At 42.0% G+C, this 13511-nt stretch overlaps 1 protein-coding gene across 1 annotated transcript in view; it reads right to left on the bottom strand.

Moving 5' to 3' along the window:
* HECW1 (HECT, C2 and WW domain containing E3 ubiquitin protein ligase 1) overlaps positions 1-13511 on the bottom strand; it is a 319149-nt gene that overhangs the window by 113512 nt on the left and 192126 nt on the right. The window contains exon 5 of the mRNA XM_063452127.1: positions 6713-6788. Coding sequence (XP_063308197.1) covers positions 6713-6788 — 76 coding nt within the window. The remainder of the gene's footprint in view (positions 1-6712; positions 6789-13511) is intronic.

Below are 13511 nucleotides of genomic sequence, written 5' to 3' on the forward strand. Positions count from 1 at the left end.
AAACGTTGACAAAAATGACAGCAACTATATTTTAACAATATGGAATAAAGAAGAAATGGTTTAACCCTAACTACAGACCGTGAGTGCAAGCCTTTATTTTTGGATTATTTTATATATATATATATATACACACACACACACACACCTAGTAGCATGTTTCTGAGCATATATTTATAATAGCAGTTATTTTCAGAATTGTGACTTAATTTCACATGTTCTCTAATTCTAAGGTCAAAACTAGTTCAACTGGCCTTGTACTCATTAATGCCAATTTCTATAAATGATCTGGCGGCAGATAAGAACCATTAGGCCCATCTGCCCAATTTTCTAAATACTTTCATTAGTCCTTGGCTTTATCTTATAGTTAGGATAGCCTTATGCCTATCCCACACATGCTTAAATCATTTACCGTGTTAAATAGCCTTGCAAATAGATGACAGCTGACTGACACAGACAGTAACGTGAGTTTACAAAGTTCTCTAAGGGAGCTTTGAAGAAAAGTCAACAACTATGGGATTCGAGCACAGAGCACAATAGATTAGCAGTCAATCGCCTTAACCACTCGGCCACCTCATCTGACAGTGGTTGTCTGACTTGTGTGTGTAAAACTCAATATAAATATACACATTTTGCAGTTTCCCCAGTATATAGAGCAGAAAATCAAATAAACAATAATTTCCAAACAAGGTACAGTCTAACTGGGTGCAAGAATTCACATCCTCTTAAAGTTCAAATTTCCAAGAAAAAATATAGTATAGATTTATGCAGTTAAAAATAAGAGAACCATGAAAACCTGGTTTTAAACAGTTGCACTGTAGGTGTATATCTGCACCTCCATGTTTTGAGACCACCTAGGAGTACATGTGATCTTGGAATATACAGAGACTTTCCTTGAAGTACCACTATGACTGATTGTTAGAAGTGAATCAACATATTCAGCTTGGAATCTTATGTGAAGGAATAATTAATCTCATAAATATATTTTAAGAAATATAATCACTTTAAGGGGATAGGGATTTGTCTTTACTCAGGATGGACACAATTACACTGGGATCTATTTCACATATGCTCCATTAATTGATTATCACCTTACCGACACAACATCCAACCGTTTTCATTACTGCACTGAGTTCTGTGAGCGTTTTTAATGGTAACTATATTTTATAATGCCAAATAAGGAGATTATACAACAAGACCTAGTCTGGCACCTATCAGCCTTGGCTTCCACACTCACCAGTATTTTTCACATTGTGAGGCAAACAAATTTAGTTACTTAGACATTTAAGTTGTCTATGCAAGCCAACTAATAGGTACTCAGCTTCCACCTCTATACCTTACCTGAGTCTATGCACAGTGTAGACCTCTTACTATGGAGTACACTATACTTCCTTCTGCTTGCTTCTTTGGGGTCAGTGTGGATCCTTTTCATATTTCTATCCATCCTTGAAGAGCTATCACCTCCCTAAAAGAAAGACACTGAAGTGTATCCCACAGGGGATCTAGCCAGTAATCATAAGTTTCATCCCTCAGATGAGGCAAAAAAGTAAATTGTATAATGTCTGTCAGGTAAATCAGATAGAGTGAATACCATGTCTGACAGTATGAAACACATACACAAGGTAAACAAGAAAAAATGGCATGCTAGAAGTACTGTTGTGTTTCTGACTTTCATTATCGCATACAGGCACCGGTCAGGCTATACTACCAGTTTAGATTTGGAAGGAGTCACTCATTAACTATTTGATATTTTACGTGTTATAACAGATCAATAAAAGTTTTTTTGTTTTCCTTGTGTATTTGTTTCATACTGTCAGACATGGTATTCACTCTATCTGATTTACCTGACAGACATTATACAATTTACTTTTTTTGCCTTATCTGAGGGATAAAACGTATCATTACTGGCTAGTTCCCCTGTGGGATACACTTCAGTGTCTTTCAGTTTCAATTTAGTCCTTAGGGGTTACCCCCCATTCAGAAGTGTTGTCCTCTTTATTATTGGCTCGCTATTACTTATTTTTTTATCAGCTTCCTAGAACCAACCCCAACTCAATGTTATCTCACTTCTTAAAGGGACACTATAGTCACCGAAACAACTTTAGCTTAATGAATCGTTTTTTGTGTATAGAGCTGACTCTGAAATCTTATTGCTCAATTTTCTGCCATTTAGGAGTTAAATCAAGTTTGTTTCTCTTCATGCATCCTTATTCACACCTCCCCTGACGTGACTCACACAGCCTGCATGAAAAAAAAAACTTCATTTTCAATCAGGTGTAAGTTACTTTAAAAGCTTTTATCTCTGCCCTATACATTTTACATTAATCACACACAAAAGGCTCCTGCAGGGTCTAGCAAGTTATTAACAGAGCAGGAGATAAAAAATTCTAAATGAAACAGAATTTGCAATAAAGGAAGTGTAAACATTAGATGCATCTTTGGTGGGGAACCTTTGGCCCTCCAGATGTTTTGGACTACATCTCCCATAATGCTCTTACAGCCATAATTTTGGCAAAGCATCCAGGGAGATGTAGTCCCTGCTTTACAGGAAGTGTTTAGGAAAGCTGTGTAAGTCACATGCAGGGAGGTGTGACTAGGGCTGTATAAATAAGGTGATTTAACTCCTTAAGGGCAGAGAATTGAGCAGAGAGACTGAAGAGGTATGATCCATGTATAAAAAATGCTTCATTAAGCTAAAGTTGTTTTGGTGACTATAATGTCCCTTTAACCCCTTAAGGACCAAACTTCTGGAATAAAAGGGAATCATGACATGTCACACATGTCATGTGTCCTTAAGGGTTTTTTAAACTCTGCACATATAGCTATGAACACTGTATCTGAGTACATAATCTAATCTCATATACTATTTACTCCACTTGTATGCCTTTCATATTCATTTTTGTTTATGAAATCTAATATTGTATAATATTGATTTTGAAAAGATATAAAATGCAAAAAATGAAAGCACTTAATAACAGGCCAATGATACACTAACTAAAGCACTTTTCATCCACTGCACATCATGTGTGAAAGCGTGTGTGGTCTGTTTTCCAGGACACAACAATAGAATGCAGCAGAGTTGGTTTCTATTTATATTGGTTGTAATTTTCATCTTTTTCAGCCTCTGCTGACGATTTCTCTGAAAATCACAAGACAATTACAAGATTGGATCTTTAAGTGGGGTGAATAATGTTACTGATCTAAGTGTATACTTTGTCTTGGATATTGTCTTACTGCCATGCAAATGTCCATGGAAACAACTCCACTAAAAGTGTTCCTGTAAATGTTGGGTTTTGAGTCTCTATATTAATGTAGTGTCTCATACTGGTCAATAGGAAGCAATGGTACAATCATTTATATGCTGCCAGTGGATGTTACCTCTGAATACCCAGGTCAGTCATCAGATGCAGTAATGTCATTGCTACACTGATAAAGCTTCAGTAATATAAGCCAATTGGTCTTACCATCACCTTGACCCTTATAGAAACACAGCAACATGTCTATGGATCCATTATGGATCAAGGTTAAATTAATAATGTAATCATTATCAAACTACTAACAATGTAACAGTGCTGATACAGTCCTATTACGCGGACTTGTATTCCCTCCCATGGCCCCAGACACCTACGGCAGACAAATGCCTGCTGGACTCCATCAATGCATACCTTGCGGCACCTACGTTGCCCTCTCCTGATAGGAACACGGCAGAACTGTTAGATGACCCTATATCTCCCAAGGAACTGGCCATGGCGGTAAAGCAGATGAAACCGGACAAGAGCCCAGGCCCTGATAGCCTGCCGCTTAGCTACTATAAAACCTTTGTGGACATACTCTACACACCGCTGTTAGCCACATACAAAACCATAAGAAAGGGCCACAGCTTCCCAAAACAATCCTTAGCAGCACACATTACCATTCTCCCTAAAGAGGGCAAGGACGGGAAGCATTGTGGCAGTTATTGACCCACATCACTTAAAAATTGCGATCTTAAATTAATGGCCTAAATCCTAGCCACTAGATTACAAATACACATTCCCTCGCTGGTGCACCCAGACCAGGTGGGGTTTGTGCTGGGGATGGAGGCACGGGATAATACAATGAGTACCCTCACAATGATGTACAGACAAGAAAGCAGCCACCGCGGCCTTCTCCTGCTGTCTACGGACGCAGAGAAGGCCTTCGACGGGGTCTGTTTGAAGTACTTGATCAGAGCGCCAGCACAAGTCGGTTTGGGCCCCAAAATACTGGGATGGATTGAGGCCTTATACCCACATCCTACCGTCCAGGTGGTGGTTAATGGAGCGCTGACTGCCGAATTTGCCAGCCAGAATGGCACCCATCAGGGATGCCCCCTATCCCCACTGCTCTTCGTCCTTGAACTCGAACCCCAATTGGCGTTGATCAGACACAACCCGACATCACGGGAGTGACCGCAGGGAACACACAACACAAGATAACCGTGTATGCAGATGACCTACTCTTCTATGTCATAAACCCAGAGGTGTCAACCTCCTAAAAGCATTTCACGACTTTAGCAAATTATCCAAGCTAAAATTAAACTTCTCCAAATCATTGCAGGATCCAGGTGGTTAAGATGAACTTTCTCCCATGCCTCTAATACCTGTTCCAGACTATCCCTATAGCGATCCCTCACACCTTTTTCACCTCCTTTTTCACTGCTCTTGGTCACTATATATGGAATGGGAAAAGGCCCAGATTAAAACATACCCTGTTAACACAACCAAAAGATAAGGGTGGCCTGGCAATGCCCGACTTTTCCCTTCACTATAAGGTCTGTCATCTCCCGCGGATCATGGAATGGTCCAAACAAAAGATACACAAACTATGGAAACAAGCGGAGGAGAATGCGGCGGGCATGCCCATTGCTTTACTGCCATGGCTACTACCCAGTGCCATGGGGGAGGTTGGAAACTGCTCCTCGTACACCACAGCCACCTTACAGGTGTGACATCGTACCATGGAAAAACATGCAATTTCAACATAGCCATCCCCCCTACTCCCCTTGACGTACAATACAGACTTTCTACTGGGGCTAGACCCAAACGCCTTTAAAACACTCATAGATGACTCCCTACCCAGACTTGGGCATGTATACTCCACAGAGGGACTGACAATCCTAGAAGACATGAGAGATGACGCGAACATAACCTTTCTCATGCGACTGAAGCATAAACAAACACCTTATTCGAAAGCACTTGCCTAGACCTGGAACCATTGGCTCATGGGGTCTCCTTCATATACTCCATGCTATTGGCACATACCCCTACTGCACAACCAAGCTTCCAGGGGAAATGGGAGGTAGATCTAGACCGCACCTTTACCAAGGCGGAGTGGGAAACAATAAGTTATCTCACACACTGCTCCAGCTTTCGAAAAACACAAGAGACAGCTTACAAACTGTTAACCTTTGGGTGCCGTACTTCCTCAACCCTCCACACAATCACCCCGGAGCACTCCCCTTTATGCTGGAGATGTGGGGAAGATAGAGGCACACTGCTCCACATATGGTGGGGATGCAAGAAGATCCTCCCATTTTGGAAAGGGATATACACAATGCTAGAGCTTTTCATGGAAAGTCCACCCCCTTCAAACCCACAGAAATGCTTCTACTTTACAGCAAGACCCCTAGAACCGGCTATAAGGAATCTCTCACGATCCGTATTCTGAACACTGGTAACAACAGGTAACCCCTCTGCTGAGGACACGGTTCTCCCAGATGGAATTTGGAGTTACGATCAATGGAAGACCTTCATACCACCACAGCGGGCACACACCAATCACACCTAAACACATGGACACAATGGCTGCTTACGACAGCAAAACCAGACTTTGCTGACAAATTACGGTACTAAATGACAGGGAAAGATTGCAACCTTAACCAAGGCAAAGACCCTTGAAGCTGACGTCCCCCTGACGCCCCCAAACCCACTCCTTCTACCCTGCCTTCATACCTTATCCTCACGCGTAGACCGAGGCTCTGAATTGGCCACTGGGACTCGACAGAGAGGTCCACTGGGTGGACACTCTCAATAAGTTAATATCGATAAGTTAAAATAATAATGAAGGAACCCTGTGATCTGAGGCATACCATGCCACTGTAACAAACTGCTACAAGACGAGATAGGGGTACTGCTAGTCCTTAACTGACAGGGGCCTGCGAGCCCACAGGCACACTCACTCTACGTGACTACCACTAAACCTTACATGGTCCACTCAAGACCAGCTAATCCCACACTGACACACTCCTGAAGTTACGTAACATACCTGCGTAGAATATAACAATCAACATTAAACGTACAAAACAGGAATGTAAGGGGTGGGAATATCGGGACCCGAGACCCCAACAATATACTATCAATGTTACCACGGTAATGGGACACAATAAGGGACTTGCGAGTCCTCAGATGCTTGGGGACTGCGTGCCCACATATGGCTAAGATTTTCTATGATTATTGCATTTGTTCTTCTTGACTGTTGAAGGGACCTGCGAGTTCCGAATTACATCTTCTGAGCATATTATACTTGCATGACTGCTGATAAAAACAAAATAAAAATTATATTTGCAAAAAAATAATAATAATTAAGAATAGAAGTGGTCCAAACACATCATAAAAAAAGTAAACATCTTGCATATGAAGTAATGCAATTAGCATCTCAGATAAACACAATTTTTCACTATATCCTAGATATTTACCTGACAATGTGAAGCTGATGAGCCTGCGGTTGCCCTGGCTAGATGCTGTTTCTTCATTATTGATATTTTTGAAGACCTGCAAAGACATATGGGTGAGATATTAGTGTCAATGATACAGCTCCCATTAGCTACTGCTATCCCATGAGCCTTGATCAGCAACGTATCAATTAAAGTCTTTCACTGCACAATTATTGATTGGAACAGCCTTTTAACAAGTTGATGATTCTATCAGGAAGAAGCAAAGTATTGCATCTGTCAGCTGCAGCTATTTTCTGACAGACAAGGGTTGTCCTCAAAATGGTTACCACCTTTTAGAGCAGTTCCAGACTATTCACTAAACACCAAATTGAAAAACAAACCACAAAATGTGGGCAAATGTTTTTAATTTGGAAATATTTTTATGCTCAGCTTGGCAACTTATGTTATTTTGCAATTTGTTAATCAATTCGCTACAATATAGTCTGTGATCAACTTCTTATGACAAGTAAGGATTTTTCAGTTTCTAAATTTAAGTAGAGTACGTTCAAAGAAAACAAATCATTCCCTCTTTTCAGTTTGTACAGTGTATAGAAATGATGGACACATCTGAACGTGTACCTTGGCTAATGGTATCATATAATTTACTCCCTCACTCCCAAGTCATGGGCAAACAAATTACCATAAGAATCCATTATTTTGTGTCCTGGAAAATATTGTGTAAACGTAAGTAGCAATAAATAAAACATGCTGATTTAATGACAGAAGAAAAATATATTGAATAACACACCATGGAAACAATAAAATGAATTACAAAAGTCATGGTGTTATAAACCTGAAAACAGCCTGCATATATAACACAACAATCACATAGTATCTAGATAGAGTTGGCTGTTACACTTGGAAAGGGGGCTGGGCCACCAGCAGAAATGGCATGCCAGCCTGGCATGAGCATGCACTAGGATGGCTGATGGCTTCTAGACTGGCCCCACTCAAATTAGAAATCAGACCATGCAGAGAGCTCTGCTGAAACATTCTGCATGATCCTAGTGCTCTCAGAACACCATGACTTTGGTCAAAATTAAATAGGGATGCAGCTGGAACAAAACTGAGATAGTTCCATCAAAATTGGGACAGTTAAGGAACTTTTTTTTGTTGTCCCACCCAACTCTATGTGTCCTCCATGTCCCTCCAGTGTATTCTCTTGGCACCCGATTCCCTGTTTAAAATTCCTTTTATTTGGGAGCTAATGACGTCTGTCTCCTTAGACGCAAATCCAATTGTACTGGCCATGCGCAATGCTCACTGTAGGAGCAACATGATTTGAGCCTAGGAACACCAATGAGCAAGTAAGTATGCAGGGAAATTTGGACTTGACATAGGAAGTGGAGCTTTCCTTAAGCTTCGCCCTTTGTTAAGATTTGTCAAGTGGACAAAAAATACATTAGAAAAAGTAGTCCTTATGCATTTAAAAAAATAAAATAAAAAGAATAATGGCTTCTTGCTTCTCTCTCTCTCTCCTGTGGGCACTGCAACCCTACCCAGAGATGCTTTGAGCCAATGATGGACCCTGAATAGAGAGCCCAATAGTATGCCTCCACTCATGGGCAGATGGCTCTGCAACCTGAATAGCATCTAAGTGGAAATTCCTAAGACTAGGCATGTGCAAAACTTGCTGAAACAGGGAAGATTTCAAACCTGCACCATTTTTTTCTGACATGCCTCTCAAGAAAGCTTCTCCATACAGCTACCAATAAGGGTTAGGGTAACTAAAACCTACTAACTATTACTAATTTGTCCCCCCCCCCCCCAAATACATTTTCCCCCCACATAAAAACTGGTAGGGTCATAGGCGTGCGCACCCTAAAGCACAAACACACGGCGCATGTGTATATATGTAATATATATATATACACATACATACATACACACACACACATACACTGCTGTGTATGTGTGTGCTGCTCGTGTGCTGTGTGAGGGTGGTGTGAGGGTGCTGGTAGTGTGCTATGTCGGTGAGGGTGTTTGTGTGTGTGTTTGTTAGGGTCCTGTTACTGTGCTGTGTGAGGGTGCTGTGTGTGTGAGGGTGCTGTTTGTGTGATGTGTGCGTGTGATGGTGCCGTTTGTGTGATGTGTGTGGGTGTCGTGTATTTGTGAGGGTGCAGTTTGTGTGTGTTTGTGAGGGTGCTGTTAGTGTGCTGTGTGTGAGGGTGTTGTGTGTTTGTGAGGGTGCGGTTAGTGTACTGTGTGTGTGAGCGTGCGGGCTGTATGTTTGGAGGGATTGTGGAGGTGGGGGCAGATTAGTAAATATCCCCCCTCCCTACCTTATATAGGGAGGGGGGATCCTTGCTGCCATGTGCCATCCCTGGTGGTCCAGTGGAGAGTGAACTCTAGCCTGCGGGGCTAGAGTTAACTCTCGCGAGATCTGAGTGTTGCCGTGGCAATGCTCAGATCTCGTGAGAGGAACCTGGCGGAGCTGCTGTCTAGAGCTCCCCTGGTCCTCTACTGCCTCCCTCCATGTTGCTGTGGGCTGGTGAGGTAGATCTTTGATCTCCCCGCCAGCCCATGGAGGCTTAGAGCAGAGCCGGCACTCAGATAGCGCCGACTCTGCGTGAGCCGACAGGGGAGATCCGGAGATCTCCGGTGAAGTCCTGGGGAATAAAGTGTGGGAACTCTTTTCCCACCTCCCAAAAAAAAAAATATACACGTGTGTGTGTGTGTGTATATATATATATATATATATATATATATATATATAAACAAATTCGAGATCTGGCACTCTACCTTTAACGATAAACTCTTCAAAAAAATGCCTCGGTGCTGCAGAGCGTAGATATGTAGGAAATAATAGATGAGAGCACTCCAAAGGACTTGATGAAAAATTTTTTTTATCTGTGTACAAGAAGATCGACGTTTCGACCCGCAGGTCTTTATCAAGATAACATCAAATGTAAAACAGTGTCCTTATATAGCAAGAGTGATTAACCGGTAATTACTTACCCTAACGTGACCGTGATGCCCCACCATCATGTGTAACCGCTATGTGATGATTGCGGTGTGACGTGTAGCATGCGTCGCAGAGTGATGACGTAAAAAGTGTGTGTCCAATGAAAATTGTGAATGAGCGTCATGTAGCTATGGCAACCGCCATTAAGTGCGCATGCGTGACAATGTGAAATACGGAACATTTAAAAACATAGGAAGACAATCTAACAACTATTATAAATAAAGAAAGCTAATTATGTCCCAGCCTGGATTTCATCAAATGATGCATATCTGATTTGTTGACATAAAAAATGCGCAACCCATGGAGTTTGTGAAGGAGCGTCATGTAGCCATGGAAACCTCCTTTCCGTGCGCATGCGTGAAAAAATGTAAAGCCCTCAAAGGGACATACGAAGAAAATCTAATATATGTGTAAGCAAGATATGCTAACTATGTCCCGGCCTGCATTTAATCAATAGTACATACCTAAGTGATGATAGATCGCAGGGGCGTACCTAGAGCATTTGGCACCCGGGGCGGACCCTGAGTGTGGCACCCCCCCCCCCCTCCCCATAATAAAAATGTAAGAAAACACCCACATTTTTTTTCAATGTTTTCAATAATATTTATTGCACAAATTTGTAAACTGCTTGTAGCATTTGTAAAATGCGCCAGTTTTGTAGAAGGGGGAAGACCAGTGCTTTTGTAGAAAGGGGCTGGTGAGAACTGCCCTGCTCCTTTCTACAAAGCCCCTTGTCTCGCCCTTCATATAAAAACCCTGCACCCCGATCACATAAATTTCATACACTCCCTACACATAAAAACCCTGCACCCCGATCACATAAATTTCATTCACTCCCTACACATAAAAATCCTGCACACCCCTTAATAAAAAACCCTGCACACCCCCTTAATAAAAAACAAAAACGTGCACAACCCCTCTTAATAACAAAAAACCTGCACACCCCCCTTATAAAAACCCTGCACACCCCCTTAACAAAAAAACAAAAATCTGCAGTGCACATCCTCCCTTAATAAATAGAATACTGCAACCCCCTTAATAAAAAAAAACCTGCACCCCCATTATTTAAACCTCCCCCTTTAATTCTTTAATCCACAGCCCCCTTTAATTAATCCACACCCCCCTTAATTAATACACCCCCCTTAATTAATCCACAACCCCCTTAATTAATACACCCCCATTAATTAATCCACAACCCCCTTAATTAATACACCCCCATTAATTAATCCACACACCCCTTAATACACCCCCCCTTAATTAATACACCCCCCTTAATAAATCCTCACTGCCCCTTAATTAATACACCCCCTTTAATTAATCCACACCCCCCTTAATTAATACAGCCCCCTTAATTAATCCACACCCCCCTTAATTAATACACCCCCTTAATTAATCCTCACTCCCCCCTTAATTAATACACCCCCCTTAATTAATCCACACCCCCCTTAATTAATACACCCCCTTAATTAATCCTCACTCCCCCCTTAATTAATACAGCCCCCTTAATTAATCCACACCCCCCTTAAAACACCCCCTTAATTAATCCTCACTGCCTTAATTAATACACCCCCCTTAATTAATCCTCACTTCCCCTTAATTAATACAGCCCCTTAATTAATCCACCCCCTTAATTAATCCTCACTCCCCCCTTAATTAATACACCCCCTTAATTAATTCACACCCCCCTTAATTAATACACCCCCCTTAATTAATCCACTCCCCCCTTAATTAATACACCCCCTTAATTAATCCTCACTCCCCCCTTAATTAATACAGCCCCCTTAATTAATCCACACCCCCTTAAAACACCCCCTTAATTAATCCTCACTGCCTTAAATACACCCCCCTTAATTAATCCTCACTCCCCCTTAATTAATACAGCCCCCTTAATTAATCCACACACCCCTTAATTAATACACCCCCTTAATTAATCCTCACTCCCCCCTTAATTAATACACCCTCCTTAATTAATCCAAACCCCCCTTAATTAATACAACCCCCTTAATTAATCCACCACCCTTAAAACACCCCCTTAATTAATCTTCACCCCCTTAATTAATACACCCCCCATAATTAATCCTCACTCCCCCTTAATTAATACACCCCCTTAATTAATCCTCACTCCCCCCTTAATTAATACACCCCCCAATTAATCCACACCCCCCTTAATTAATACACCCCCCTTAATTAATCCTCACTCCCCCCTTAATTAATACAGCCCCCTTAATTAATCCACACCGCCCTTAATTAATCCACCCCCTTAATTAATCCTCACTCCCCCCTTAATTAATCCACACCCCCTTAAAACACCCCCTTAATTAATCCTCACTGCCTTAAATACACCCCCCTTAATTAATCCTCACTCCCCCTTAATTAATACAGCCCCCTTAATTAATCCACACACCCCTTAATTAATACACCCCCTTAATTAATCCTCACTCCCCCCTTAATTAATACACCCTCCTTAATTAATCCACACCCCCCTTAATTAATACAACCCCCTTAATTAATCCACCACCCTTAAAACACCCCCTTAATTAATCTTCACCCCCTTAATTAATACACCCCCCATAATTAATCCTCACTCCCCCTTAATTAATACAGCCCCCTTAATTAATCCACACCCCCCTTAATTAATACACCCCCTTAATTAATCCTCACTCCCCCCTTAATTAATACACCCCCCTTAATTAATCCACACCCCCCTTAATTAATACACCCCCCTTAATTAATCCTCACTCCCCCCTTAATTAATACAGCCCCCTTAATTAATCCACACCGCCCTTAATTAATCCACCCCCTTAATTAATCCTCACTCCCCCCTTAATTAATACGCCCCCCTTAATTAATCCACACCCCCTTTAATTTATACACCCCCCCTTAATTAATACACCCCTTTAATTAATCCACACCCCCTTAATTAATACACCCCCTTAATTAATACACCCCCCTAAATTAATACAGCCCCCTTAATTAATCCTCACTCCCCCCTTAATTAATACACCCCCCTTAATTAATCCTCACTCCCCCCTTAATTAATACAGCCCCCTTAATTAACCCACACTCCCTTAATTAATACACCCCCTTAATTAATCCATACCCCTCATAATACCCCCTTAATTAATCCTCACTCCCCCTTAATTAATACAGCCCCCTTAATTAATTCACACCCCCCTTAATACACCCCCTTAATTAATCCTCACTCCTTTAATTAAACCTCCCTCCCCTTTAATTCTTTAATGGCCATTATCCACCCCCCCCCCTTTAATTAATTTAGCCCCATCACAAAAAATGACTACTTACATTTTGATGATGCCTTGACCGACTGGGTGCCTCACCGCCCGGATATTGGATCCTTCCGCTGGATAGTTCCGTGAAGGCGGGCTGACGGCGCTGCGCACGACGTCATCACGTTGCGCGACGCCGCGGCCCACAACACTCCTCCCCCTTCTCATCCTGGAAGTAAGTCCTGCCGGGCCGCAAAGGTGCTGCGGCTGTGCGCAGCCGCCGCAGCGTAATGATGGGGGGTGACACATGACACTGGGCGTCATGGCACCCCCCTAGTCAGTGGCACCCGGGGCGGGCCGCCCCCCCCGCCCCCCCTTAGTACGCCACTGATAGATCGAATGAATATAACTAATGTGACGTGATAAGAATATGTGAAAGTGACATACGAACAAGATCTAACATATGTATAAACAAGATATGCTAACTGTGTCCCGGCCTGCATGTAATCAATAGTACATACCTAAGTGATGATGGATCGAATGAATATAACTAATGTGACGTGATAAGAATATGTGAAAGTGGCAAGAA

This window comes from Pelobates fuscus, chromosome 4, assembly GCF_036172605.1.
Source record: "Pelobates fuscus isolate aPelFus1 chromosome 4, aPelFus1.pri, whole genome shotgun sequence".
Lineage (NCBI taxonomy): Eukaryota > Metazoa > Chordata > Amphibia > Anura > Pelobatidae > Pelobates > Pelobates fuscus.